Here is a 27,856-nt window from a genome sequence, read left to right on the forward strand (position 1 = left end):
TGGTTTAATTGAACTTTATTACACACACAAACTAACGTCCTGAATATGCATCATCGCTCCACTTTAGAATACAATTGTCTGGCTGTAACCATTTCATACTGTATTTCTAGGTTAATCTTTTAGGATTGCATAGTAAGTATTAAGAGTATGTTTGCACCTGCAGTCCATGCTTCTGTTGACGTAGCTCATGCACACGGGACACTGGCGGTCAACACCAGAGTACATGGCACCTTTGAAGGGATCAAGCAATAAAACAGAAAGCTCATTAATCAGGCAGCTGCCAGTTCATTTGTGCTGATAATTCAGCTGATTACAATTGGACACAGAACTAAGCACAGAAGCTCTGAGATGTTTCTGGTTCCACGGTGCTAGAGGGAGGTTTATGGTGATAGGTCCAGTCCATGGATTGTATACATCTTCGTGTTCAAGGAATTCGACCTACAAAAGAATAAAATGAGATTGTAAACTATCACATGGTCTCTGTTCCTTGCTTAATGTGAGCCTGTGGTTGCAGTTGGGGCCTCGCAGCACTCACATTTGGGAAACAGCATTTATTTTGCTCATCAGGCTTTTATCCAGGGGAAGAAAGAGAGAAAAAAAGAGGGAAAGAAAGATAAAGCGGACGATGAAAAAACAGTGACAAAGGGAAAAGCAGAGATGAAAAGCAACCTGAAAGAGTAATATAAAAGGAGAGAGAGTGGCTGGTGGTGGATTAAAGAGCCATGAGTTGGAGCCAAGACTACGTGCTTTAGTATACTGAATCCTGACCTTAAAAAGGGCCAGCTACTGCCTTCTAAGTGGGGGGGGATTGGGGTAGTTTGGTTCTTAGGGGAGGGGGAACAGTTGTTTTTAGGGTGGGTGGGGGGTTGGGGAAGGTTTTAGGGCTCAGGGTGGGTGGGGGTATCAGGGTAGTTTTGTTTTTAGGGGTGGCGGTCAGGGTAGTTTGGTTTTTAGAAGTGGGGGAATCGGGTAGTTTGGTTTTTAGGGGCTGGGGTGGGGGCATTGGGGTACTTTGGTTTTTAGGGGCAGGGATGGAGGGGTCATTGTTTTTAGGGTAGGTGGGTGGGGGGTTGGGGAAGGTTTTAGGGCTCAGGATTGGTGGGGGTGTCGGGGTAGTTTTGTTTTAAGTGGTGGGGTGGGGGTTCGGGTAGTTTTTTTAGGGGCAGTGATAGGGGGATCAGGGTGGTTGTGTTCATAGGGGCGAGCGTGGGGGGGTCAGGGTAGGTTCGTTTTTTTAGGGGTGGGTGGAGTAGTTTTGTTTTTAGGGATGGGGTGGGGGGTCGGTTGTTTCCAAGGAGAGTTGGGGGGTTTGGGGAACGTTTTAGGGCTCAGGGCAGGTGGGGGTGCTGGGGTAGTTTTGTTTCTAGGGGTGGGAGGTTGGGGATTTTTGTTTTTAGTGGTGAGGTTGGGGGGGTCTGGGTAGTTAAGTTCTTAGGGGTGGGGGGTCAGGGTAGTTTGTTTTTTAGGGGCAGGGGTGGGGGCATCGGGTCTGTTTGGCTTTTAGGGGCTGGGGGTCGGTCGTTTTTAGGGCAGGTGGGGGGTCAGGGAAGGTTTTAGGGATCACGGTGGGTGGGCTGTCGGGGTAGTTTTGTTTTTAGGGGTGGCGATCAGGGTAGTTTGGTTTTTAGGGGTGGGGGAATCGGGGTACTTTGGTTTTTAGGGGCAGGGATGGAGGGTGGGTGGGGGGTTGGGGAAGGTTTTAGGGCTCAGGATTGGTGGGGGTGTCAGGGTAGTTTTGTTTTTAGTGGTGGGGTGGGGGTTCAGGTAGTTTTTTTAGGGGCAGTGATAGGGGGATCAGGGTGGTTGTGTTTATAGGGGCGAGCGTGGGGGGGTCAGGGTAGTTTTGTTTTTTAGGGGTGGGTGGGGTAGTTTGGTTTTTAGGGATGGGGTGGGGGGGTCGGTTGTTTTCAGGGAGGGTTGGGGGATTTGGGGAAGGTTTTAGGGCTCAGGGCAGGAGGGGGTGTTGGGGTAGTTTTGTTTCTAGGGGTGGGAGGTTGGGGAGTTTTGTTTTTAGTGGTGGGTTTGGGGGGGTCTGGGTAGTTTGGGTAGTTTGGTTCTTAGGGGTGGGGAATCAGGGTAGTTTGTTTTTAAGGGGCAGGGGTGGGGGTATCGGCCTGTTTGGTTTGTAGGGGCTGGGGGTAGGTCGTTTTTAGGGCAGGTCGGGGGTCAGGGAAGGTTTTAGGGATCACGGTGGGTGGGCTGTCGGGGTAGTTTTGTTTTTAAGAGTGTGTTGGTGGGGTTGGGGTAGTTTTGTTTTTAGGGGCAGGGTGGGGGTGTCGAGTAGTTTTGTTTTTAGAGTCGGGGTTAGGGAGGTTGGGGTACTTTGGTTGGGTAAGTGTGGTTGAGGGGTATTTCTAAGGGGTGGAGGTGGATGAAGGGCTGGGGTGGGGGTTGGGGTAGTTTCGTTTTAGCAGTGGAGGGGTCGGGTAGTTTTGTTTTCAGGGACAGGGTGGGAGGTTGGTTGTTTTTAGGGAGGGTTTGTGGGTTGGGGAGGGTTTTAGGGCTCAGTTTTGTTTTTAGGGGTGGAGGGTCGGGGTAGTTTTATTTCTAGGGGCTGGGTTGGTGAGATTGGGGTAGTTTTGTTTTGGGGGCAGGCTGGGGGTCGGGGTAGTTCTGTTTTTAGGGGCGGGTGGTGAGGTCTGGGTAGTTTGGTGAGGTAAGTGGGGTTGGGGTAGGTTTGGGGTGTCTTTTAGGGGTGGTGGGTGGATTAAAGGCTGGGGTGGGGGGTTGTGGTAGTTCTTTTTAGGATCAGGGGTGGGAGTTCTGGGTAGTTTTGTTTTTAGGGGCGAGGTGGGGGTTGGTTGTTTTTAGGGAGGGTTGGGGGATCGAGGATGGTTTTAGGTCTCAGTTTTGTTTTAAGGGGTGGGAGGTTGGGTAGTTTGGTTTTTAGGGGCAGGGGTGGGTGTATCGGGGTAATTTGTTTTTTAGGGATGGGGATACTGGATTAGTTCTGTTTTTAGGGGTGGGGTCGGTTGTTTTTAGTGAGGGTGGGGGGTTGGGGAAGGTTTTAGGGCTCAGGGTGGGTGGGGGTGTCAGGGTAGTTTTGTTTTTAGGGGCGGGTGGTGGGGTCAGAGTGGTTTTGGTTTTCGTGGCGGGCAATCAGGGTAGTTTTGTTTTTAGGGGCAGGGCGGTGGGGTCAGAGTAGTTTTACTTGTAGGGGTGGAGGGGTCGGGTAGTTTTAGTATTAGGGGTGCAGTACTTTTGAGCTTTAGGGGGGTGGAGGATGGCATGTTAGAACCACGCATGCCGTTGCCACACGTCTTCACTAGACATACTTTTACAACGAAAAATCATTGTAAAGGCATTTGTGGTACCAACGCGGTTGTTGTTTTTACCATGTTGTTCAGGCATGCGTAGTTCTTGCATTAGTTGTTCGATCATACATTCTGTTTAAATACCCTACTTTGGTCAACACCACAGGCTCGCTGCTTCTAAGAGCTCCTTGTAGGCAGTGCTTGATGGTTTGATGATCCTGTTAGTGAAAAAGCCTCATCTGAAAAACAGTCGACAGTTGCAGGTAGTGTGAGCACTTCATCTAAAACCTACATATGCTAATATGTGCTGAAATTGCACCTCAGCTTACTAGGACTGCTATAAACTCATCTTGTTGGTGCAGTCGAGAGGTCACTTCTCTCGTTGTGCCCTGCAGCACCAGTGGTTTAGCCACAGAAATACGATGGTCTCTTTGGGTGATCCTTGCACCTTTTGTTCTCCTCAATAAGGCATGTCATACCAAGCAGAATACAAAAGTCAAGGATTCGTGGCAAAAAGAAGGGATTGTCATGATCCCCTTGTCCTTTCCTCCCCGCATACACCGGCATTCTGTATTTATTCATAGTGCATGCCGTTAATACTAATATCCAGTAAATAAATAAATAAAGAACCGCTAAATAAAAACCTTAAATAAATAAATATGTACGCACACTGGTAAAGTCATTGGTTTAATCAATATGTTTCTCCAAATGGTCTGCTGTCACTTCAGTCTTTAGGAGCTGAAAACCCTTTTATGGACTGACTTTTTCAGATTCATTGTTTGTTCTGCTTTAAATACATGCATGATTGAATATCCTCGTGGATATGATTCTGACATATCAACAACCCCGAACTTCTTCTTTCATATCTAATGCTCACAGGCGTTGTCCTTTCGCACAGTCAACAAAGCAGTAGACAAGGTTTACATTATCTAGAGCGTCCAAATATTGGCCATTAGCTTTTAATGAATGAAAATATTACAAAAAATGGAAAACAGCTTATTCCTCTGCAACTACAGTAGGGAAGCCTGAAACAGTATGCCAGATGTTAGTATTTAGTTATATTGCTTTGATCATTACTGAAACAAAGATGTTCCAAAAATAATACATCGTTTATCTAACAATGATAATTCTTTGCACAGCCAATCTACACAACTATCTCAGCATATCTGACTATATTCCTGTCTCAATACGAAATTAAAGGTTGTGGAGTATATTTTGCAAGTATCTTCTTTCCTACCTTTCCAAGATCCTGTCGAGAATCTTTTTCACCCAGGGGGCATTGGGATCAACACACACTTCCCGACCTGATTTTAGGACAACTCTGTGAATACAAAAGAATGGATCAAGCACAGGCCTATTTACTATATTAATTCATAAGTTCCATGGTGTTACTCTGCTTGCTTTCACTCAAACACATGCATGCATATGTATGTCCTCGCTGTCCATTTCTCTCAGTTTTGAGGTACAACACAATCATTTACTGTGCAATTCTTTAATGACTTCAGAGCTCAATGAAGCCTCACAGCACAATCCGAAAATGTTTGAAGTACAACATTGAATACGTGAGTAAAATCAGGCTAAAATAATTACAACTGTAGAATGATGCATGATTTTGATATTTTAGTCCTGTTGGTGTTAGCGCGTTAGATCTTATTAAGTAAACTTACAAGGGAGAAGCGAATAGGCTGATGGACCTTTTGACTGCGCTCCAAGCTTTTTCCACCATATATCCGTACTAAAACAATTCAATAATCACAACAATCAATAACATCAATAGCCAAAGGAGTCAGTAATTTCCACTCACCATGACCTCTCAGACATGAATAACCACACCTTTGTGGAAAGGTTAGAATGTTTATTTGCCTATATTAACAATGCTAATGTCACGTAATTTAGGGCCAGATGTAGCATAGTTTGGTGAGTTGCAAATGGCCCGAATCGTTATTTGCGACCCCGCAAAATCCAAAATGGGATGTAAAAATCCCTTTTCCGATCACCAAATAGCGATGCGACCCAGCACCAACTCGCAAAATTTGCGACCTGATATTGCGAACCGCAATCAGGAAATCTCAAATTGCGAGTCGCAATCCATATGCAAAAGCCAGTCGCAATTTGCAACTAGTCGCAAAAAGCCAGTTTTGCACACCCAGATTACCACTGATTCAGAGCAGGTGGTAACCAGAACCAAAGTATAAAAGGAGACCCAGAAGGCATCTGGGCTACTCAAAATGGCTAAACTGTATGTGATTGCATGGAGGAGGAGAGTCCAGGCAGCCCAGCAGAGGAGGAGGAGGCAGAGACAGAGACAGGAGAGGATATACCGAACCATGCAGACACTATTTCAACAAACTGAGGAGGAGATTTGACAAATATATTCTGAGCAGTGCTGTTATCTTAGAGATTATTGAACTGCTGAAACCCCAGCGGCCGACACCAGGGAGAGTGTTAAAAAATCCTCTGGATCTTCTATGTCTCCCCCGGACCCCCTACCCGCCCCTTTGTGAAGTTAGCACGCCGCGAGGCCCGCAGACGTCACTGTTTTGTTTTCCCTATCCAAAAGGCCGCTTCCTGCTCTGATGGGGAAAATGGCCCCAAACAGCCTTCCCGACGTTCGGGTAGGCCTTGTTTGAAAGGAGAGACTCTCCCCTTTAAAACGAGGCCTTCCTGAACAGGTTTCCTGGCCCTCGATCTCAGCGCAGCTGCAATTGAGGGCCAGGAAACCCCACTAGACACCAGGGATTTCACATGGGGGAGTCGGTTGCCTCGGCAAACGGGCTGCCCCCCCAGCATATTTTTTTAAAGAAAGGTAGGTGTCCCCTGGGGGGGCATGATTGCACCCCCCCAGGGGATAATTTTAAAAAATAAATAAATAAATAAATTGACAGGGGTCGCCCGTGGGCAGGGCGACTCCCTGTGGGAGCAAAAGCTTTTTTAGTAGTTGTATGGTTTCCCGGGGGGCCATTATATATATATATATATATATATATATATATATATATATATATATATATATCTATATAGAGAGAGAGAGAGAGAGAGAGAGAGAGAAAGATCACTTTTGTCAATGCCTGTGTGGTAACTCCCTGGAGGATGCAATCAGCCCCCAGGAAAACCAGACCCACATATAAAAGTTAATTCCTTTAAGCATTTTCATTATTTCAGGCCTTATCTCAAAAAATCATCTCTGGTCACGTGTTTCTGGGTTATTCCCTTCATCACCAGAGAAAAACTAAAAAATATATCACCCTCGAAGGTGCAGCCATTGCTTGAAGTGTTCCAGACATCTCTTTCCTTTTTAAAGACCACGTGCATGGTTCATTCAGCTAATTCAATTGCAGGCACCTGATCAATCTGTTTAGATACCAGCTCAAGTGCATGCTGGTTACGGTAGTCATGCACATTTCTATTACACCATAAGGGGGTTGCTGGAGCCAAACAAAATAATGAGAAAAGTACATAACCTCAGTAGGTGAACTCGAAGTGAATTTCCAAATTAACTGTGATTGTCCCAACCTGCTGCTCAAAGTGTGACAATCCATTTTAGTCACACCGACCTGCTCAGAACGCAGTGGTGCTGCTTTCCCGGCTGGACAAGCCAGTGATTTATTGCAAACAAAAGTGTCCTCAGTAAAAGCACACTCCCAACAGGTTAAAATAGGGAAATAACAAAGTCAGTAACTCACAATGAATTATATATATATATATTTATATATTTGCCACCAGTTGTCTTGCAGTTGCGTCTTCAAAGCAATGCACATACTTCAACTGACCCGTTTCAACTGTAGCTTTTAGGCAGCAATAAAAAAGTCAAATAAGTCTTGTGATTATGTTTCTACTACAAAAGGATCAGACTTTTGTCTAGTGGCAGTTTTGGTGCCATAAAGAAGCACTGAAGGTTTATATGCCTACTGCAAAGAGCAATCTGTATTTTATGTAAATAGCTGAGTACATTATTAAAGTCAGCCATTACCTGCGCTATGATACAAATGAAATGTATGTACGGAGGGGGGCGGCTATGGAGAGATGAAGGGCACTTTTGCTGGGTGGTAGTGAGGAATCCAAAGAGGAGGACATGGGAGTGAGAGCACAATAATGATTGTTGGACTGGGCGTTAGAGGTTCTAAAGACTGTGATAATTGGCATGTGACAAGGTGTTTTTTTGAGTGTCTTGAAAGAATGTGCTTAGTGAGGGAAGAAGCGCAGGTAAGGTGACCTCTACTGTTGCACGTATCACACACACACACCAGCAGTTTTGTGACTGTCTACGTAGGCTAGTGTTTTAGAGCAACAGGTTAGCCAATAGCAGAGATGGCATCTCGTTGGATGACTGCGGCTCACGCCCTCACTCGGGTTATAGAGGACAGCTGTGACATAGGATCAGAGACTGAAACACAGATACTGAGGTAGCATCTGAGGGATAGGACAATGGCACAGACTCTGGGGGAGATTCCGGAGTCCTATTCGATAACTCCTCTTCCAGCAATTATGAGGGAGGTGATAATGGCAGTACTCATGTCCCTTCTCAAGCACAGTCTGTGCAACGGGACAATAGCACATTAGCCCAACCCAGAGAGAAGGTGAATGCTGCGGCAAGCACAGAGAGAGAGTGCTCTCTTGGGAGCACCTCAATTTAGTTCAGCCCCAAATTCCACCGCCCAAATCGTATTGTGGAGACATCAAAATTATATATCACAACACAACCTGGTTTTGTAAGGCAGGCACCTATGTTTTTGGTCCCGGACTCGGCGCACATACTAAACCCAGACATTAATGGAAACTAGACATCCAGGGGAGTTCACAAAGGTGTGACTTGTGTGGATTCCCCAAAGTTTTCTTACCCAGAATACCCTGCAAAGCTGAAATGTTGAATACAAACTCTATTGTTTTCTGCATTTCTGTCACACAACCTACAAGAATATGCTGGGATCCTCAAAATTCCTACCACCCAGTGATTTCTCACCTGTCCTGATAAAAACACTGCCCCACTTGAGTGGCTGTACCTAGTGCCTGTGTCAGGAATGGATCTCCCCAGGGTCAACAGTTGCCTCATGTAAGGATCAACATTGACCATTATGTGATCTATTCCTGTCACAGGCACTAGGACTACACACACACGTGAGGTACCATTTTTATCGGGAGATTTGGGGGAATGCTGGGTTGGAGGAAATGTGTGGCTCCTCTCAGATTCCAGAACTTTCTGTCACCGAAATGTGAGGAAAAAATGTTTTTTTGGCCACATTTTGAGGTTTGCGAAGAATCTGGGTGACAGAACCTGGTGAGATCCTCACAAGTCACCCCATCTGGATTTCCCTAGGTGTCTAGTTTTCAAAAATGCATAGGTTTGGTTGGTTTCCCTAGGTGCCGGCTGAGCTAGAGGCCAAACTCCAGAGCTAGGCACTTTGCAAAAAACAGCTCTGTTTTCTTTGGGAGAATTTGATGTGCCCAGATTGTGTTTTGGGGCATTTCCTGTCGCGGGCGCTAGGCCTAAGTGAGGTACCATTTTTATCGGGAGACATGAGGGAAATCTGGGTGGAAGGAAATGAGTGGCTCCTCTCAGATTCCAGGACTTTCTGTCACCGAAATGTGACAAAAAGGTATTTTGTTTGGCCAAATTTTGAGGTTTGCAAAGGATTCTGGGTAACAGATCCTGGTGAGAGCCCCACAGGTTACCTCATATTGGATTCCTCTAGGTGTCTGGTTTTCAAAAATGCGCAGATTTGGTAGGTTTCCCTAGGTGAGCTAGAGGCCAAAATCTACAGCTAGGCACATTGCAAAAAACACATCAGATTTCAATGTAAAAATGTGAAGTGTCCATGTTGTGTTTCCTGTCGCGAGCATTAGGCCTACTCATGCAAGTGAGGTGCCATTTTTATCGGGAGACTTTGGGGAACGCATGATAGCAAAACAAGTGTTATTGCCCTTTGTCTTTTGCTACATTTTTTCCTTCCCAGTGTAAGACAGTGTGTAAAACAGACGGCTATTTGAGAAATGCCCTGTAATTCACATGCTAGTATGGGCACCCCAGGATTCAGAGATGTACAAATACCCACTGCTTCTCAACACCTTATCTTATTCCCATTTTGGAAATACAAAGGTTTTCTTAATATCTATTTTTTACTCTTTATATTTCAGTAAAGGAATTGCTGTATACCCAGTATAGAATGAAAACCATTGCAAGGGGCAGCTCATTTATTGGCTCTGGGTACCTAGGGATCTTAATGAAACTACAAGCCCTATATATCCCCACAACCAGAAGAGTCCAGCAGATGTAACAGTATATTGCTTTCAAAAACATGACATAGGAGGAAAAAGTTACAGAGTAAAATGTGGAGAAAAATTGCTGTTTTTTTCAGCTCAATTTCAATATTTTTTTATTTTAGCTGTTATTTTCCACAGGAAAACCTTGTAGGATCTACAAAAGTGACCCCTTGCTGAATCCAGATTTTTTTCTACTTTTCAGAAATGTTTAGCGTTCGAAGATCGAGCATTGGTTTCACACCAGTTCCTGTCACTAACTGGAAGGAGGCTGAAAGCACAAAAAATAGTAAAAATGGGGTATGTCCCAGGAAAATGCCAAAATTGAGTTGAAAAATGCCTGTTCCTGAAAGCTGGGAAGATGGTGATTTTAGCACCGCAAACCCTTTGTTGATGCCATTTTCAGGGAAAAAAACACAAGCCTTCTTCAGCAGACCTTTTTTCCCATTAAAAAAAAAAAAGAAATGTTGTTGTATTTTGGCTAATTTCTTGGTTTCCTCCAGGGGAACCCACAAACTGGGTACCTTTAGAATCCCTAGAATGTTGGAAAAAAAGGACACAAACTTGGTGTGGATAGCTTATGTAGACAAAAAGTTATAAAGGCCTAAGCGCAAACTACCCTAAATAGCCAAAAAAGGGCTCAGCACTTGGGAGTTGGGGGGAAAGGCCCTGCAGCTAAGAGGCTAAGGAGCTGCAGGTAAACTGCATGGTATAGGTTAAAACGTTATGTGTTTCCACCTTCTTTCATTGTCCTAATGTTGCTAAAAGGGGTTAGTTGAGTAGAAATACATTTTATTCATAAAGCCAAGCACAACCACTTTGGTACATTTTAAATCCTTAGTTTGGACTTCTCCAGTCCAAAAACTCTTAAAATATACTGCCTACTAATATAGATGGCATGTGATTCAAACGTTTTGCAATTTTCATTGTCTAATGTAACATTTTGGATAGACTGTTTTACCACGTATGATTCATTGTCTCTGTATCATGTGTGTGTTTGATGTAACGTGCTCTGACACCCTGTATTAGTATGAGTAGTGCTATGAAAAATGTAATACCTGTGAGACAGGGCTATGGACCAATGATTGGCAATGTTGGGGTTGGTAGTGAGGGAATCCTTGGAGAAGGAGGTCAATGGGGGTAAGGGGAGCACAAAAATTGATTGCCTCACCGGGCACCACCAGTGCTATACCCAGCCCTCATCTGGGCCAAAGTGTCTAATTACATGGAGCCATTAGTAAGCCCTTAAACATAAGACAATGGGTAGAACAGAGTCAGGATCTTTTTGGGTAGCGACCCAGTGTTCGTTAATGATCACGGAGCACTAAACCATATTCCATCTACTCTGTGAGTTCCTTTACCTACACATGGTGAGAGCATATTATCAACTACGTTTCTCTGGATCTAATTGTGAGACTTCCACTTTCTATCAAATGCTCTATCCAGCTCTCTCCATCACTTTCTGCCTAGGTGCGGCTGCCTATCTCTGATTACCCTGAACCATCCATTACATTACATTACACCAAGCAACATTTAAGTTTATATGGACATGGTGATCATTTATCCCAAACTTCAATGTAAGTAAGAAAGGCACTGGCAGTTATGCAGCTAAAACTGGTGATGTGAAAATATGCTGACTTTGAAAAAATGTAGACACTTTATTTATTTAGGAATGCATTCACTTTAAATAAATAATTTCTTGATTGTTAAAGTTTAATCTGGTCACTTAAGGGGCATTTACATGAATGTTTGTCTATGTGACAATAGAAACTTTAGAGGTATTTGCTATTTTGCGGGGGTAGGGCAGAAAAAAGTGTGTAAAATTTGCATAGGAAAGAGTGGTATACGTTTTAGTTTTGAATGAGGACTCTCTGGTGATTTGACAATATCCATTCTACTATAATGATCCCTCTCCCCGAGTCTTAGCCTGTGACTTGTCGGGACACATGCGGTGATCACTGTTTCAACACAAGCCCACACATGTGAGATATTACAGTCATCTTTCCTTTTAGACAATTTTATTGTAGCAGTAATGGCTGTCCCAACTTTATACTATGAGGCACAATGTTGTCTTTGCAACGGTAGTTTATTTCAAAATGTCTAGAAAGCAGTTTGTGTTAAACATATTTTAAATTTTATCATGTGCAATTCATAACTGCATTTTGACTTTTTAATATTAATTTGCCATTTTCCCTCTGATCTAATTTTGAAATTGTGGTTCCCTTGAAAATTTAGCAATTTGAGATACTTAGGGGCAGATTTAAGAAAAGTGGTGCCACTTTCCTTGCGTCCCATAGCCCCCACCTACAGCCACCATGTGTGAGCCATATTTAAAATACAGCTCACCATAGTGAAGGGTAGGAGGCACTAGCGTCAAAATGTTTGACACTATTGATGTACTGTTCAGAGTTAGCACCAGAACGTTGGCACTAACCTTGAGCAGTACAAAGGGGCCCATTGTAACCAGTGGTGTTCCCCCTTTTAATGCCTGCTCTGAGCAGGTGTTAAAAATGCCCCAAAAAATGGTGCAAAGGATTTTTTTAGATTTCTTGGTGCCATTTATTTGGCCCTCCCTAACGGGGAACAATGCTTACATTATGCCTGGCACAGGGGTTACAAACTTGCCCAATGCATGCATTGTGCCACTTTGTAGAGATGGCACAGCATTTTTGCCATAATATTGCTACATTAGCATAAAAAAATGACGCTAATGTGGTGATATATGGTGCAAGGGGCTCTTAAATCTGCCTCTTAATTTACCTCACACCCCAAGATTTGGCTTTTTCATTATGTTGTATGACATATTCATTATGTGAAACTCCCTTGAAAGAACAAAGCATCTGCAATTCAGGAGAATCTTGCTGTTTTTACATGGTAACTTGTGAAACATTTTAATTTTTTTGTTCATTTTGTCGTTTTTTAGTCTTTCATAATGCGGACTTTGGTGTGTAGTACCACAAAATGAGAATGTTCCACTAAATACTTGCCATTTTCCTCCTGTAAATATTGGGCTGTTTAATCTGCCGAGATTTATTAGACCGGTCATAATTCAAATAAGTGTGGTAACTATATTAATCCTCAAGAGCGACATTACATGAAAACCCCCACATTCAAATTGAAAACAAAACCCTTTACTGCTATAATAGGTGCATTTAGATATATTCCCACACAAACAGGTAGTGAACGAAAACCAGGTTTTCATTGCATTTATACACATTAAAAACTATTCTGCCTCTAGATGCAGAGGCAAATAGCAATCTAGACTGCAGCTCCCTCTTTCACTGATGCACTCTGCCCAGCGCAGATGTGAAATGCCAGAGTTTTCGGCTGTTCTAGGTAGAATGCAACAAGGCACGCTGTCCCTCTCTGTGAGTAATACAGAACCTGTGCTAGAAATGTCTCATATAGAATATTTTTTGCATTTTTACTTTTGCAAAGTCTCTACGTGTGAAATATAGGCACAAGGGTGTAGCTTCATGGGGGTTTTTGGGCTGTTACACCTCCTTAATACATGTTTTTTCTTATACATAGTTGGGTACAAGTGCTTTCAGTCGGGTGTGGTGAGGGATTTCACCAGGAACTTTTTCATAAACACAGACAAAAACACACACAAACACTCTCCCTCCCTGTTTTGAAAGTCCTCGAAATCGTGGCTGTTTTACAAAATATTGTGTTGTTTCTCTAAGGCCCATATTTATACTTTTTGAGCGCCGCAGTTGCATCATTTTAATATATAATTGTATTTTGTACGTTTGCTCCGCTTTCACGTAAAAAAATGACGCAAATGCAGCGCTAAAAAAGAATGAATATGGGCCTTAGTACCCCTACCAATCGGTATTTGTCTTCCTTTCCACTGCCCCTTTAGCCCCTATAATTCGCTCTTCTAGTCATGTTATGTCTGTTAATAAGATGTCTCAGGGTGGTTGCTGGGAAATCTAAAGTTCACACCCCCACAGTCTTACTGGAAACGACCCTGCATGGGCAGCTATGAAAGCATTCAATTCCAAGCCCACAATGAGCAAATAGTGTATTATTAAATCTGTAGGTAACAGTTGACTGTTTGCTTTATCTACCAAGATATAAATACATTTTTTATTTACAAATACTGAGTTCTGTACTGAAGTACAGCAGTTTTACAAAAGTACCTAAAAGAAACTGTCCACCTGTTTAATCCAGAGGTTTCTGTAGAGTGGTAGCCTTTTCTCCTTTTTGAGAAATCCAGTGCAAATGTAGAACCCATATAAATAAAGTGAATAAAACTGCAATAAATCAAACAAAAGCAAAATATTTTTTGTGATGTTCCAGCAGCAACTTTAAATGGCGCGCAACGTATTTATACTTAAAGGTCAGTGTTTGCCTTGCTGCTTGAGCCTTTTGTTGCCTTGAGACTCCTTGTGCAGGATTTCACTAATCCAGAGCACAGTCATTTTTAGGTGGAAACCTACCAGACAAAGTGGTTGTCTGGTTTGCAAAAACATCTTGTGGATATTCTGAAACATACCTGAAAATGCATTCTACCCATTACTTACCATTCGCTTTGTGGTTTGTAATTTGCATTTGCATGTTTTCTATTTGCTGGCATCATTTGTCCAGCATGTCTTTATACCTCCCGTGGATCATTAGCCTGTTCACCATCACCCCTTGTTTCCTTCCACAAGTGCTTGCTTTCTGTAAACAGGCCTTTACACTTTCTTCTAATCTAGACACACTTGCTGTTCATTCAAAGACATAGGCCAGATGTCAGGTGCTGTCTTCTGAGGGAGCTTGCTGTTTACTTTTCTTTCTCTGACTGCAAAGTGAGATGATTATTTGACAATCCTGCTGGGTGCCCATATGAAAGGAAAGTGTTGTAATTAGTCAATTTATAAGTTAATAAATTAGGTGTATATAGTTCCATGAAGATACGGTCATTAGATAAATATAGTCCTTATGTTATTAATGTCTTTGGTAGCAATATGTTAAGATATGGGTGGAACGTAGTTTGTTATGGTATGGCCCGTCCTCCCCTATGTGGGAGACTCAGGATGGAATGTTCGGGAGGTGGTAGGGATCTGAAGTGCATGATAGAATTTTGAGAGTTGACAGAGAAGGAGGTGAAGGAAGGCGCAGAGTGGAGAAGAAGAAATAAAGTCTGTTCTTGAAGTAAAGAAGTGTACCGTGGACTTTATAATACTGGCGACGAGGAGTGCGTAAGGGGGCACATTCTTCTCCACCCCTTTTCAGGTTGGTGACTCTCCACCCATCCTGTGTCCTTCGGAAATTGAAGCCTCGGAGTTCCGATTTATTGCATTAACTGTCAACTGAATTTAACGTTCCGTTAATGAGTAGAAACATAGGAACTGAATACGAACAGAAATTTAGTTTCTGTCCGCGTTGGTTACATTGGACAACAGAGTAGTGTAGGGGCTGAGGTGTGAAGCAGTGTCGGACACACCGTATTTCTAGTGCGGCACCGGTTTCCCGCGATCGGTGTGGAGGTACAGTGGTGTGAAGAAGTGTCGTTTTTATAAGTGCGGCAGCAGCGGTTTCAGATTCCAGGTCAGACAACGTGTAAAGCACGAACGGCGGCCTGCTTTGAATTCCCTGAATCAAAGCACAAGCGCCGCGCACTTCATCTAGAAGTCAATTACAGTTACAGCTGACATAAGGAGCGGCATTTGACTTAGATCGGCGAGTGTTTCACTTCGATCAGCAGCCGGTTTTGAATTCCTCAGAAACTAACACAAGCGCTGCGTACTTCAACTAAGGGTCAATTACAGTTTACAGCTGTGAAGATTCGATCTGCGAGTGTTTCACTTCGATCGGCAGCCGGTTTTGAATTCCTCAGAAACTAACACAAGCGCCGCGTACTTCAACTAAGGGTCAATTACAGTTTACAGCTGTGAAGATTCGATTCAGCCCTGACTAGAATTCCAGCTGACAAGACGAGCGCCATTTGGCTTTAGTCTTCGTGGTTCCAAGTCGACGGTGAAGGTTCTATGCTTCACGCCTGACAGGAATTCCATTCCAGGGACGTTTTAAAATTGAACGGCAACTTGTAAATCAATCGCTGATAGACACAGCAATTTTGTCTGTCAAGGTTTAATCTTTTGCCTGTTAACTACTTCGCTGACAGGCACAGCATTCAACTAAATTGTATTTCACGATTAATTTGTTTTCTTGTGCTTAACCGTGTCAGGTGCAATTTTGTTCCTTATTTAAATATGTTCATTTAAGAAGAAAAAAAAATGCCATTACCATTATGTTAGTAGTATTCAAGCACAATCTTTTGGGTGTATTTTCAGATGTAACCATATTGAATCTCATAGTTTAGTGTTATTGAGAGTTATTACAAGGTTAATTCCTTATAGCAGGTGCTAGTAAGACATTATCTGTTCTGTTAATTGGTATTTTAACCTAGACAATGGCAGCAGCAGGAATGTCACAACCAATTCTATTTTTGAACGAGATGGGTGAACCAAACGTACCGTGGAAAGACTGGTTTAAGATTTTTGAGTCTTACTTAATTGCAATTGGGGGGGACAAGTTCAATCCCATTAGGAAACAACACATTTTACTGCATAATCTAGGAACTCATGGGAGGAAAATATTTGAATCCCTTCCAGATCCAATCTTCCCTGAGGGGCAAGCCCCAGATGAGTATGTGATTACATACTCGAAACTGGAAAAGCAATTTGGAGATAGTGTCAATGTAGTATTAGAGAGACATACATTTTTTTCCCGCTGTCAAAGCAAGCAAGAAAGTGTAACAAACTATATTGCAGCTTTAAGAGGATTGAGTACGTTATGTGAATTTGGAGAATTAAATGATTCTCTAATTAGAGATCAATTAGTTTGTTGTACCAACAACTATAAGATACAAGAAAAACTGTTACAGAAGCAACCAGGCTTGGTAGAAGCAATTGAATTGGCCAAATCTATTGAACATACTGCAATTTGTCTACAGGAAATTAACTCTCCTTCCCCTGATACACATGTAAATGAAATTGTGGAGGAAGCGAAAGAGGAGAAAATCCTTAAAATCAAATGTAATGAGAGACAACCCCAAAAATATAATGTGAACAGAATGAATTTAACTTGTTTTCGCTGTGGCAGTAACAATCACCTTGCCAATTCCATGTCCTGCCAAGCTAGATCAGCGATTTGCAGGAAATGCAATAGAAGAGGTCATTTTGCGAGGGTATGCAAAGATAGTTCCAAGTATGGGGATAACAAATAACCTGAAGAACTACCGCAATTAATTAAAAAGATTATCTTGCAGGTCAATTGTGAAGGTAAAAGCAACACCCAATACCCCGTGTCTACAGTCACAATTGATAACCAGAACATAAAAATGTATGCTGACTCATGTTCCCCTATAACCATAATAGATGCAAAGAACTTTCAGAAAATCAAACAAAATGGTGCAATAGAGATACAGAAGCCTGACATAAGCCCCAAAGGTTATAACAGAGATCCGATAAATTTGAAAGGGATGTTTAAAAGTATCATTTCCTTTAAAGAGAGATCCACGGTAGGGAAAGTATATATCGTAGAAGAAGGGTCCAATCTTTTAGGTTGGCAACATCAAAAAGAACTGGGGATACCGTTGGACCCCAATAATCCTGAACAGGTTCTGTGTATAGATAATTCTGATTCTAATTCGGTGAAAGCTTTCATTCAAGAGTTTCCTGATATTTTTTGTAAGCAACTAGGATTACTTAAAAACTTTCAACATAAAATTAAACTCAAGCCCAAAAGTAAACCCATTGTGCATAAAACCAGACCTATTCCACACTTGCTGAAGCAATTAGTAAAAAAAGAATTAGAAAAATTAGAGTCACAGGGAATTATCCAACCCATTGAATGCTCCGAATGGTTGGCCCCCATTGTGGTGGCCAAGAAAAGCAATAACAATGAAATCAGGATTTGTGTAGACTTAAGAGACCTAAACAAAAATATTTGGGTCGAGCGGCATCCTCTTCCGAGAATACACGAAATACTGAGCACAATGGGGGAAGCATCATACTTTTCTGTACTAGACCTCTCGAGTGCATATCATCAAGTCGAATTGCACCCGGAGTCCAAATGGTTAACAGCATTCACCACTCCATTTGGATCTTACATGTTCAACAGGATGCCTTTTGGCCTAGCATCAGCTGCGGCGGTTTTCCAAAAAATCATGCAGAACATCCTAGGCAATGTATCCAATACGTTGTATTTCCAGGATGATGTACTTATATATGGTGCAACAGAAACTGAGCATGATAAAATACTTAGGGTTGTCTTAGAAAAGTTAAAAGCAGCAGGTCTCACATTAAAGAAAGAGAAGTGCAGACTGAAAGTAAATTCTGTGGAGTACTTAGGGCATGTTATATCCAAGGATGGCTTTAAACCCAAAGTTTCACTCGTTGATGCAGTAATGAATGCCAGTGCACTAAAAAACAAAGATGAGCTGAGGTCCTTTCTTGGCCTTGCTGAATTTATGGCCAAGTACGTAAAAAATTTCTCAAAGGTCTCAGCAGATCTTAGAGAACTGTTGAAAAATAAAGTTCCTTTTGAATGGAACGAGTGCCATGACAAAACGTTTAAAGAAATCCAAATGGCCATTGTCAACGCTCCATATTTGTGTAATTTTGACCACCGTAGAAAAACATTCCTCACAACTGATGCCAGCAAGTTAGGCCTAGGGGCAACCTTATCGCAGATTATTGATGGGGAGGAAAGGATAGTAGCATTCGCTTCAAGAACCTTAAACAAGGCGAAGACTAACTATTCAGTAATTGAAAGGGAGGCTCTCGCATGCTTCTGGGCGGTAAAACATTTTACATTTTTACTGTGGGGCGCTCAATTCACATTACGCACAGACCATAAACCGTTGGTATATATATTTTCCACCAAGGGGTTTAATAGTAGCACACCCCGGATAGCTAGATGGATTCTAGCTTTGGAAAATTTCTGCTTCTCAGTGGTGTATCTACCAGGAAATAAAAACTGTGCAGCTGATTTCCTTTCAAGAACCCCATTAGACTGTACAGAAAATTTTAATGCTTTAGAATACCCTATCTTAGCGGTTGACTTACCATCCATAAGTGATAAGGAGTGGAATTCTGCTTCCCAACAAGACAATTCCTTGGTGCTGTTAAGGAGGAGGGCGAGAGAGGGATGGCCCGGCAATAAAAAGGATGTAGAGGACATCATCAAGGAATATTGGGAGGTAAGATTGGAAATTAATGAGAAAGACAATTATATTCTCAGGAACGACAAAATCATACCTCCTAGTAATCTCAGACTAAAGATTATCAAACTTGCTCACGAGGGTCATCTTGGAAGAAGTCTTACTAAAGCCCGAGTAAGAGAAAGATTCTGGTTTCCAAACATGGACTCTATGATTGAGGGTGAAGTTAAAGAATGCTCCTGTTGTGCTCTAAGTGACAAATCAAAGGCAATACGCAAGACACCCATTTCCCCAGTACAGGTTCCTACCAAGCCATGGGTTAAATTAGCGTTAGACATCATTGGACCCCTTAATTTTACGGCTCTACCTACGAGATTTGCGATTGTTCTTATTGACTACAAATCGCATTGGATCACAGTAAAGTTAGTCAACCTTGTTACCACAGAATCAGTCATCAACTTCTTGAAAAATGTATTTAGCATAGAAGGAATTCCAGAAGTTCTTATAACGGACAATGGGGTCCCATTAACTTCTAGCCAAATGAAGCAGTTCCTGGATTCAATCAGGGTAAAACATCACACCACAGCTTTATATTGTCCCAGAGCCAATGGCTTAGCAGAACGGGCCAATAGAATGATAAAGGATTGTATTCAATTGGCAAGTATTAACAAATTGAATATTGAAAGTGCCATTAGAGAAATGTTATGGGCATATCATACCACTCCCAACTCGATTACAAAGATCCCACCTTTCTCAGCATTACGGGGCAGAGAACCATGTACTAAATTCTATCCCTCATGGTTGGGTGGGGGCAGACCGTGTAAGAATACTGTTCCAACTGCTAGTACAAAGATAGTGAAGCACCAGGAAGGTTATAAGGAAAGGTATCATTCCAAATTTGGTGTTAAGGGACAATGCTGGAAAGTGGGGGATAAAGTCATGATCAGAAAACCAATTGGTTATTCGGGAGGTGGGTGGAAGGATACAAAATTCATGGGTCCTTTTTGCATTTCAGAGGTAAAGAAAAATGTGGTTATTTTAGAAAATGGTCAGTGCTGGAGCATGGACAGAGTTGCAAGATATGTTCCTTTTACTGCCAAGGTCACAGACAAGAATTCTGCATGGAAGGAACCAAGGCGGATGGAGATCAGGGACAAGGTACTGAGAACTCCAAGTAGTCGGATGACCAAACCTCCGGTGTGGAGTAAGGACTACATCAAATAGTCAAAAGTTGTGAATATTGATTATCTTAGGAATTATCGCTTGGTTAAATATAAACTTTCCTTTCCAAAGTAATTCCCTTCCCCATTGTTTGGACATTTTATTGTGCGAGGAAGATGTGTTGTAATTAGTCAATTTATAAGTTAATAAATTAGGTGTATATAGTTCCATGAAGATACGGTCATTAGATAAATATAGCCCTTATGTTATTAATGTCTTTGGTAGCAATATGTTAAGATATGGGTGGAACGTAGTTCGTTATGGTATGGCCCGTCCTCCCCTATGTGGGAGACTCAGGATGGAATGTTCGGGAGGTGGTAGGGATCTGAAGTGCATGATAGAATGTTGAGAGTTGACAGAGAAGGAGGTGAAGGAAGGCGCAGAGTGGAGAAGAAGAAATAAAGTCTGTTCTTGAAGTAAAGAAGTGTACCGTGGACTTTATAATAGAAAGGCTGTATAATATTACCTTTTCTGGCACCCAAAATGTACTGCATAAATATTTCACAATATATTAGAATTAGGAAAGCAAAAATGAAGCACAGTTTTGTGTAATTGTGAAGTGTGGAGGAAACAAACATTTTAATATGATTCAGACAAATCAATAAACTTGGTGATGCCATTTACACCCGTTATTATGTGTGCATTGTATAGTTTTATCAGTAAAACTGTATATCTGTGCAAATACAATGGTCATTTAAATTGAAATTGCGTTGTTTGAAATGGCAGATTGCTATGACGCAACCTACTCTACAACACACTACTCCTCTCTACACCAGCCCACTCTACAACATACTCCTTCATGACACATTATATTCTACTCCCTCTACTGCATGCCACTCTACTCCACACCATTCTATGCCACTCCTCTCCATTACATTCCACACCACTCTACGCCACTCCGCTCTGTGATACTCTACTCTACTCCACTCTATTACATTCAATGCCACTCCATTCTCTGCCACTCTATGCCACCCCACGCCACTCTAATCTACACCAGTCCACTCTATGCCACTCCACTCTACAATTCTCCACTATATGACAATCTACTCCACTTTACTCTACAACATTCCACAGCACTCTGCACCACTCCACCCTGCCCCACTCTATGCCACTCTTTCAATGCCACACTGACATTCTACACCACTCTATGTCTCTCCCACTCTAGACCACTCTACTCCAGCACAATCTACACCACTCTATTCTACTTCATTCTAGGCCACTCTACTTCACTCTACACCATTTAGCTCTACCCGACTCTACTTCACTCCACAATTCTCCACTCTGTGATACTCTACTCCATTGCACTCTACTCCACTCTCTGATGCTCAACTTCTCTCTATGCCACTCCACTTTATGACACTCTACTCCACTCTATGCCAGCCTGCTCCATACTATGACAGTCTACGTCAGTTCAATCTAGGTCAATCCACTCTAGGCCACTCCACTCTACAACACTCCACTCTATGACACACCATGACACTTTACTTCACTCTATGACACTCCAGTCTATGGCACTTTCCTCCAAGACACTACAGTCTACAACACTTTATGCTACTCCATGCCATTACATTCTATGACACTCTCCTCCACTTTACTCCACTCAATTCCACTCCATGCTATGCCACTCCAACACTGTACAACACTCTATGACAGTCTGCTCTATGCCGCTCCACTTCACTGTATGCCATCCCATTCCCCTCTACACCACTCTACTCTACTTTATGCTTCTCCACTCTGTGACAATCTACTCAACTCTATGACACTTTAGTCCACTCTGTGGCACTTTACTTCACCCCGTACTACACCACTTAACACCCCTTCACTCTTCACCCCTCCACTCTACAATACTCTACTCCACTCTATGCCCCTCTACTCCACTCTGTGCCCCTCCATTCAATGCCCCTTCACTCTTTGCTACTCTATGCTACTCTCCATCACTCCACTCCATAACACTCCACACTACACCACACCACCTCACTCCACTATGCTGCACTTCACTCTACTCCACTCTACCCTACTACACTCTATTCCAGTATATGACTCCCCACTCCATAACACTTCATGACACTCCACTCTACGATGCTCCACTCTACGACACACCATAAAACTTCACTCTATGCCACTGCACTTCAGGATAGTCTACAACACTCCATTTTACACAACACTACTCCATTTTACACTACTTCACTTCACCCACTCTCCTCTATGCCTCAAAGTATTAGCCATGCTGAAGAGCAGCTTCGCTGGTGTACAATGTGGCTAAAATACATTGGCAAAGCCAACAGCACTTGCATAGGGGAGACCTATTAGCTTACCAATGCTTGTCTGTATTAGCACATGTGTAACAGGTGTGAGCGTGCAAAGAATGACTGTGCTGTCAGATTACTGAACACAAAAAGCCAATTTAGCATATTGAAAAAAGAAAGCCATATGTGAATACCTATGTGCAGATAGCATTGGCATGTGTCAGTCTTGCTTATCTTGTGGATGATAGAGTTTTACCATTTCTTGATTAGATTTACATATCTGTTGGTAAAAGTATAAATCTCAAGCTGCTGCTTACATTACTTCCTTGTGCGCGCAGTGAGTCCCACTTGGGATGTACTCCAGGGTTTGTATTTGCCTAGGATCAATGAAGCCGGACTCAGTCTTGACACACTGGCAGCGCAGCCTCTCTGACGCCATGGAACCTCCAACGGGTGGCCCCTCTTCCAGCTCTGAAATGAACCATACACTATTAGAGCAACACTTTAAATGAGATATTTGCCTGTCACTCTAGTTATACTTCACAAGCCAAAATGCCTCTCAACAAAGAAGAATGATAATTATCCCAAAGGAAACGCCCAGTGCAACTTTTGTGGCATAGCTTGGTCAGTAAGATTGAGGGGTGGGGGAAGTGTGAGCTTCAGATTTCCCAACAATCATTCTGGGACATCTTTTTTACATACATTACACAACTAGCAGGGTGCATGATAGGGGCCAAAGGTGCAATGGAAAGGGAGACAAATATGAATTAGTAGGGGTCCTAAGCGAAAGAAAACACAGTATTTTGTAAAATTACCAACATTTTTGAGGACTTTCAAGACAGGAGAGGGAGAGAGTGTGTGTTTGCTTTTTTTGGTGTTTATGTAAAAGTTCCTGGTGAAATCCCTCACCACACCTGACTGAAAGCACTTGCACCCAACTATGTATAAGAAAATGATTTTGTTAGGGGGGTGTAACACCCCAACCCGTCCCTCTCCCAAAGATACACCCCTGGTAACGCTACTAGAACATACTTTGCTGAGTTCAGTGCCGGATTACCAAATAGGCAAAGTAGGCATCAGCCTATGGATCCCACTCCTTTTAGGTACCCCGCAACAACGGATCAAAATAATATTGATTTGATCTCGAAAGAAAATTAAATTCAAGCTTTCTTAAATTGATTAAAAAAAAGAATCAACTCAAAGAAACGAAAATTTTACATTAAATACTCTGCTAACGCGTCCCCTAAACATTTCATGTTAATTTAGATTATATAAACTACACTCTCTCAACTCTATAGAGAAAATACTGCATTAATGTGATGTACCCATTAACAAATTAAAATACATAAACCATAGACATCAGATTCACATAACAGTTTGTCTCTTAAAAGCTCATCTTCTGTCAGCTGTCAGTTTGCAAAACAAATTGGTGCGAACTACGTACTGTAGGAGGTTGGTCTGATTTGTAGTGGGTACCTAAGGTACTTACACCTTATAACAGGTCCAGTTATCCCTTATTAGTGAACTGTAGGCAGTGTCTAGCAGCTTAGGCTATCTAGGAGTAGCTGTAGCAGAGCAGCCAAGGCTGAATTAGGAGACATGCAAAGCTCTTGCAATACCACTATAGTCACACAGTACTAATACACATTAAAAGACAATACTCAGTGTTACCAAAAATAAAGGTACTTTATTTTAGTGATACCAGACCAAAAATATCTTAGAGGCAATACTCCTTCTAGATGTACATATTATACACAATACATACACTAGTAACCAAAATCAGGTAAGAAAATACTCATAAAATAGTGCAAACAGTGAAAAACTCAATAGATTGCAATGAGCCAAGGGGCAACACAAACCATATACTAAAATAGTGGAAAGCAAAAGTTGGATTCCCTCCTAAGCAGGTGTAGTATGTAGAGGGGCGCTGGGAGTGTAAGAAAACACTGAGGGTAAGTAAAGTACCCCTCCACAGGGCCCAGGAAAGGAGCAGTAAAGTACAGCAAGTTTCCTCAGAACACACTAAAAGTTGTGATGAAGAATTATGCAAGAACCAAGCAAGACTACAAGCAACCAACAATGGATTCCTGGACTGGAAGACCTATGGAGAGAGGAGACCAAGTCCTGAAGTTGATGAGGAATTCAGGAGGAACAGGAACTCCTGCCCACCCAGAAGAAGGTGCAAAAGTGGATGCCCTGGTTGGAAGAAAAGTACAGAAACGCACCAAAGAAGATAGCTGCGGGTTCCTGCTTGTTGCAAGAGATGTCCCATGTCGAGTTGTTGGATGCACGATGTTTGCCTCTGTGGATTCCGCCAACAAGCCTTGGTTCACGCAAGAATACGTTTTGCATCAAAGAGGAGCTGCCTGGACCTAGGAGGGACCTGGGGGTCTCAACTTGGACGGAGGAGACATAGGGGGCTCTGAGCACTTCAAAGAGCCCTCAGAAGACCAGGCAGCACCAACAGGAGCCCCAGGACATAGGGACAAAGGAGTTGCAAAGTGTGGTTGTCGCAGCACTACACAGAAGGATCCTACGCTACCGGAGAACAACTCAGGGAGCTGAGCATCACAGAATAGAGTGCTGGGGACCTGGGCTCCGCCGTGCACAAAGAACTTTTGGAAGAAATGCACAGAAGTCCAAGGAGCTGCAGAGGACGTGATGCACAGGGGTACTCTCTGGCACGTAGAGGCAAGCTCTTACCTTCACCACATTTAGACAGCTGGAACTTTGGACAATCAGGATCACTTTGGTCCACCATCTGTGTTCCAGGGACCACGCTCATCATCAGGAGAGGAGTCCCATAGCACCGGTCATCGTCACAGAGAGGTGCCTGCAGAAGCAGGGAAGTGACTCCGTCACTCCACGGGAGATTCCTTCAGTTCTTGTGGTGCAGGGTGAAGACAGGCAGTCCTCAGAGCATGCACACCTTGGAAATTGTCACAGTTGCTGGCTGGAGCTGAAGTTCCTGGTCACAGTAGCCTTCCTGGATGCTTTGTTGCAGTAACAGAGGTTCCTGGAGCAGTCTGTGGTTGATCCAACGGTCAGAAGCTGAAGCAGAGGATGCAGAAGAGACGTGGTGGAGTCTTCCAAACCGAATCTGAGGATCACCCAGAGAAGAGACCCTAAGTAGCCCTGAGAGGGGGATTAGCTACCTACCCAGGTATGCACCTATCAGGAGGGGTCTCTGACGTGTCCTGCTGGCACTGGCCACTCAGATGCTCCCAGATGGTCCCCACACCTTGGAATCCCAGATGACTAATGCCAGGGACACTCTGGAGGAGCTCTGGGCACCACCCCTGGGGTGGTGATGGACAGGGGAGTGGTTACTCCCCTTTTCTTTGTCCAATTTCATGCCAGAGTAGGAACTGGGGTCCCTGAACCGGTGTAGAGTGGATTATGCAAGAAGGGCACCGTTTGTGCCCTTCAAAGCATTTACAGATACCTCTCCCCTGCCTGTAACACCATTTTCCAGTGGGAGAGAGAGTAACATTCCTCTACTAAAGAAAATGCGTTGTTCTGTCTTCCTGGGATTGAGTTGCTCAACCCCCAGGAGGGCAGAAACCTGTCTGTGAGGTGGCAGCAACTGGGGCTGCAGTGGAAACCCCAGATAGCTGGTTTGGCAGTACTGGGGGTCCATGGTAGAGCCCCAGGATGCATGGAATCGCCCCCCAGTACCAGATTTGGATTGGGGATTCAATTTTACAATCTTGTACAGCTCACATGGCCTAATGGAGTTACCATTGTGAAACTACATATATGTATTGACATATAAGTAGTGCACGCTTATAATGCTGTCCCCGCAATCGCGATGTCCGGGGAATTGGCCCTGAACAACACAGGGGCACCTTTGCTAGTGCAAGGGTGCCCTCACACACAGTAACTTTGCACATACCCTTTCATAAATGAAGGTTAGATATGTAGGTGACTTTTTAAGTTACCTTCTGCAGTGAAAAATGGCTGTGAAATAGTGTGTGCACTATTTCACTCAGGCTTCAGTGACTGAGGTTTGCATGAGCTCCTTATGGGTGGCAAAAGAGATGCTGCAGCCCATAAGGATCTCCTGGAACACCAATGCCCTGGGTAGCTAGGTACCCTATACGTGGGACTTATAGGTGGGGGGGTCCAGTGTGCCAATCAGAATTGGAAGATGGAGTCAATAAACTATAGTGACAAATTTGGTACACAGAGAGAGCATAAGCACTGGAGTTCTGGTTAGCAGAACTCCAGTGACACGGTCAAGCATACTGACAACACATATAGACCACAGGATCCCAGTGAGACAGTAAAAACACACTGACAAACAGGCAGAAATTGGGGTTAACATGCTAAGAAAGATGGTACTTTCCTACACATACCTGTAATGGTGTAATGTTTAGTTTTGTGTAATAAAATTGTTTTATTAAAATTGTTGGTTGGCAAAATTAAAAATGTATTAGGAGATTATTTGCGAGGGGGGTCTCGAAATTTCGACTGCCTAGGGGCCTCCACAGGGTTTATTCCGGCACTGGATCGGTTTTAGAACACTCCTGCTCAGATTTCAAATCTAAAAAGCTTATATGAATTGTGTGCCTTCCGTACTGTAAATGATAGACAATGTTTGTTCTTGGCGTTGTGTTGTTATGTCATCATTAGTACTTAGACAGTAGCTAAAACTCAGGACAAGTTGAAGGTAAAAATGTAACATTACAGGCCTTTGTTGCTTGTTAATGCCCTTATTTGAAGTGAGCTGATTGGCCAGCGCCACCTAAAAATTAATTTACATGTTCTAGTACTATTTTTTTGTTTGCTTTTATTGGCAATATGGCCAATCGACCATTTAAAATTGTGTATTTTCAACCTTTTGTTGTGAGGTGCTATTCAGTGACTTTTCACTTTGATGCGGCGGAATTCGCCTTGTACTTCGATTTAAAGCTGAAGCATACTCTACATTATCACTAACGTCTAGAAATGGCCCAGCATACAGAGGAGCGGAAGTCACGTTTCCCTACAGTTGTTATTAACCTTGGACATGGAGCAGATGAGGAAACCTTGAAAATATTCGAAGATAGTTATAAAAGACTCCTATCTCTTGCTTCTTAGGTATAGGCTCGTTGACAAAAAAAACAAGCTAAAAGCACCGCCCTGGTCCTCCTACACGGCATCTACATTGCCCACATATGTCAGGTGGCAAACAAACTCTGTCAGCCATGACACACCCACGGAGCAGTGTGCACCCCATACACAGAAAAGATTGAGCGCCTCATCTATAAAAATGCAGATGCTATTATACATTATGCACAACTATGTTTACAGAATCCACTATGGACTAAAAAAACAATTAGGAAAAATGCATCTTACTTGAATGTTCACCTTGACCGTCAATCAACACAACAGCCAGAACCACAATGATAAGTTTGGCCAGCATTTCTGCCTCGGTCTTCCTTTCAGCTCCTGTACCTGTAGAGACAGGAAAGTCTGCCTCGTGTGTGTGCCTAACTAGCAAAATACGTGTATTTATACTGAAAGCAGGGCATGCTTTGGTGGCGTGGAAGGGTTAACCAGCAGACTCAGTCCTGCTACTTGGCTGCATGAAATCGTGCTGCCTCGGGTACTGAGTCAGCTGCATATGTGAAAAACTAATAATTAGCAGAATGGGCGTGACCCGGCTGACAATAGTACTCATTTGCATGGGAAGTAAATACCATTCTGCATGAGTCAACAGCTTAGATTTGTTAGTAGGA

The 27,856-nt window shown here is 42.9% G+C and overlaps 1 protein-coding gene across 1 annotated transcript; it reads right to left on the reverse strand.

Annotated features, from left to right (window-relative positions):
• On the reverse strand, positions 1-27,623 carry LOC138291167 (interleukin-8-like). Its single transcript, XM_069230299.1, has 4 exons — positions 27,474-27,623; positions 22,451-22,604; positions 4,492-4,575; positions 1-438 (listed from the first exon to the last, which is right to left on the reverse strand). The coding sequence occupies exons 1-4, from the start codon at positions 27,538-27,540 to the stop codon at positions 381-383; spliced, it is 363 nt and encodes a 120-aa protein (XP_069086400.1). The 5' UTR covers positions 27,541-27,623; the 3' UTR covers positions 1-380.
• Between the last annotated feature and the right edge of the window lie 233 nt (positions 27,624-27,856).

The sequence above is a fragment of the Pleurodeles waltl genome, chromosome 1_1 (assembly GCF_031143425.1).
Source record: "Pleurodeles waltl isolate 20211129_DDA chromosome 1_1, aPleWal1.hap1.20221129, whole genome shotgun sequence".
NCBI classification, from domain to species: domain Eukaryota; kingdom Metazoa; phylum Chordata; class Amphibia; order Caudata; family Salamandridae; genus Pleurodeles; species Pleurodeles waltl.

Coding starts and splice junctions, on each gene's coding strand:
- LOC138291167 (XM_069230299.1), bottom strand. CDS start 27,540: ATGCTGGCCAAACTTATCATTGTGGTTCTGGCTGTTGTGTTGATTGAC. Junction 4,576..22,450: donor TGCGCGCACAAGGAAGTAAT/GTAAGCAGCAGC, acceptor TTGTATTCACAG/AGTTGTCCTAAAATCAGGTC. Junction 439..4,491: donor CTCGACAGGATCTTGGAAAG/GTAGGAAAGAAG, acceptor ATTCTTTTGTAG/GTCGAATTCCTTGAACACGA.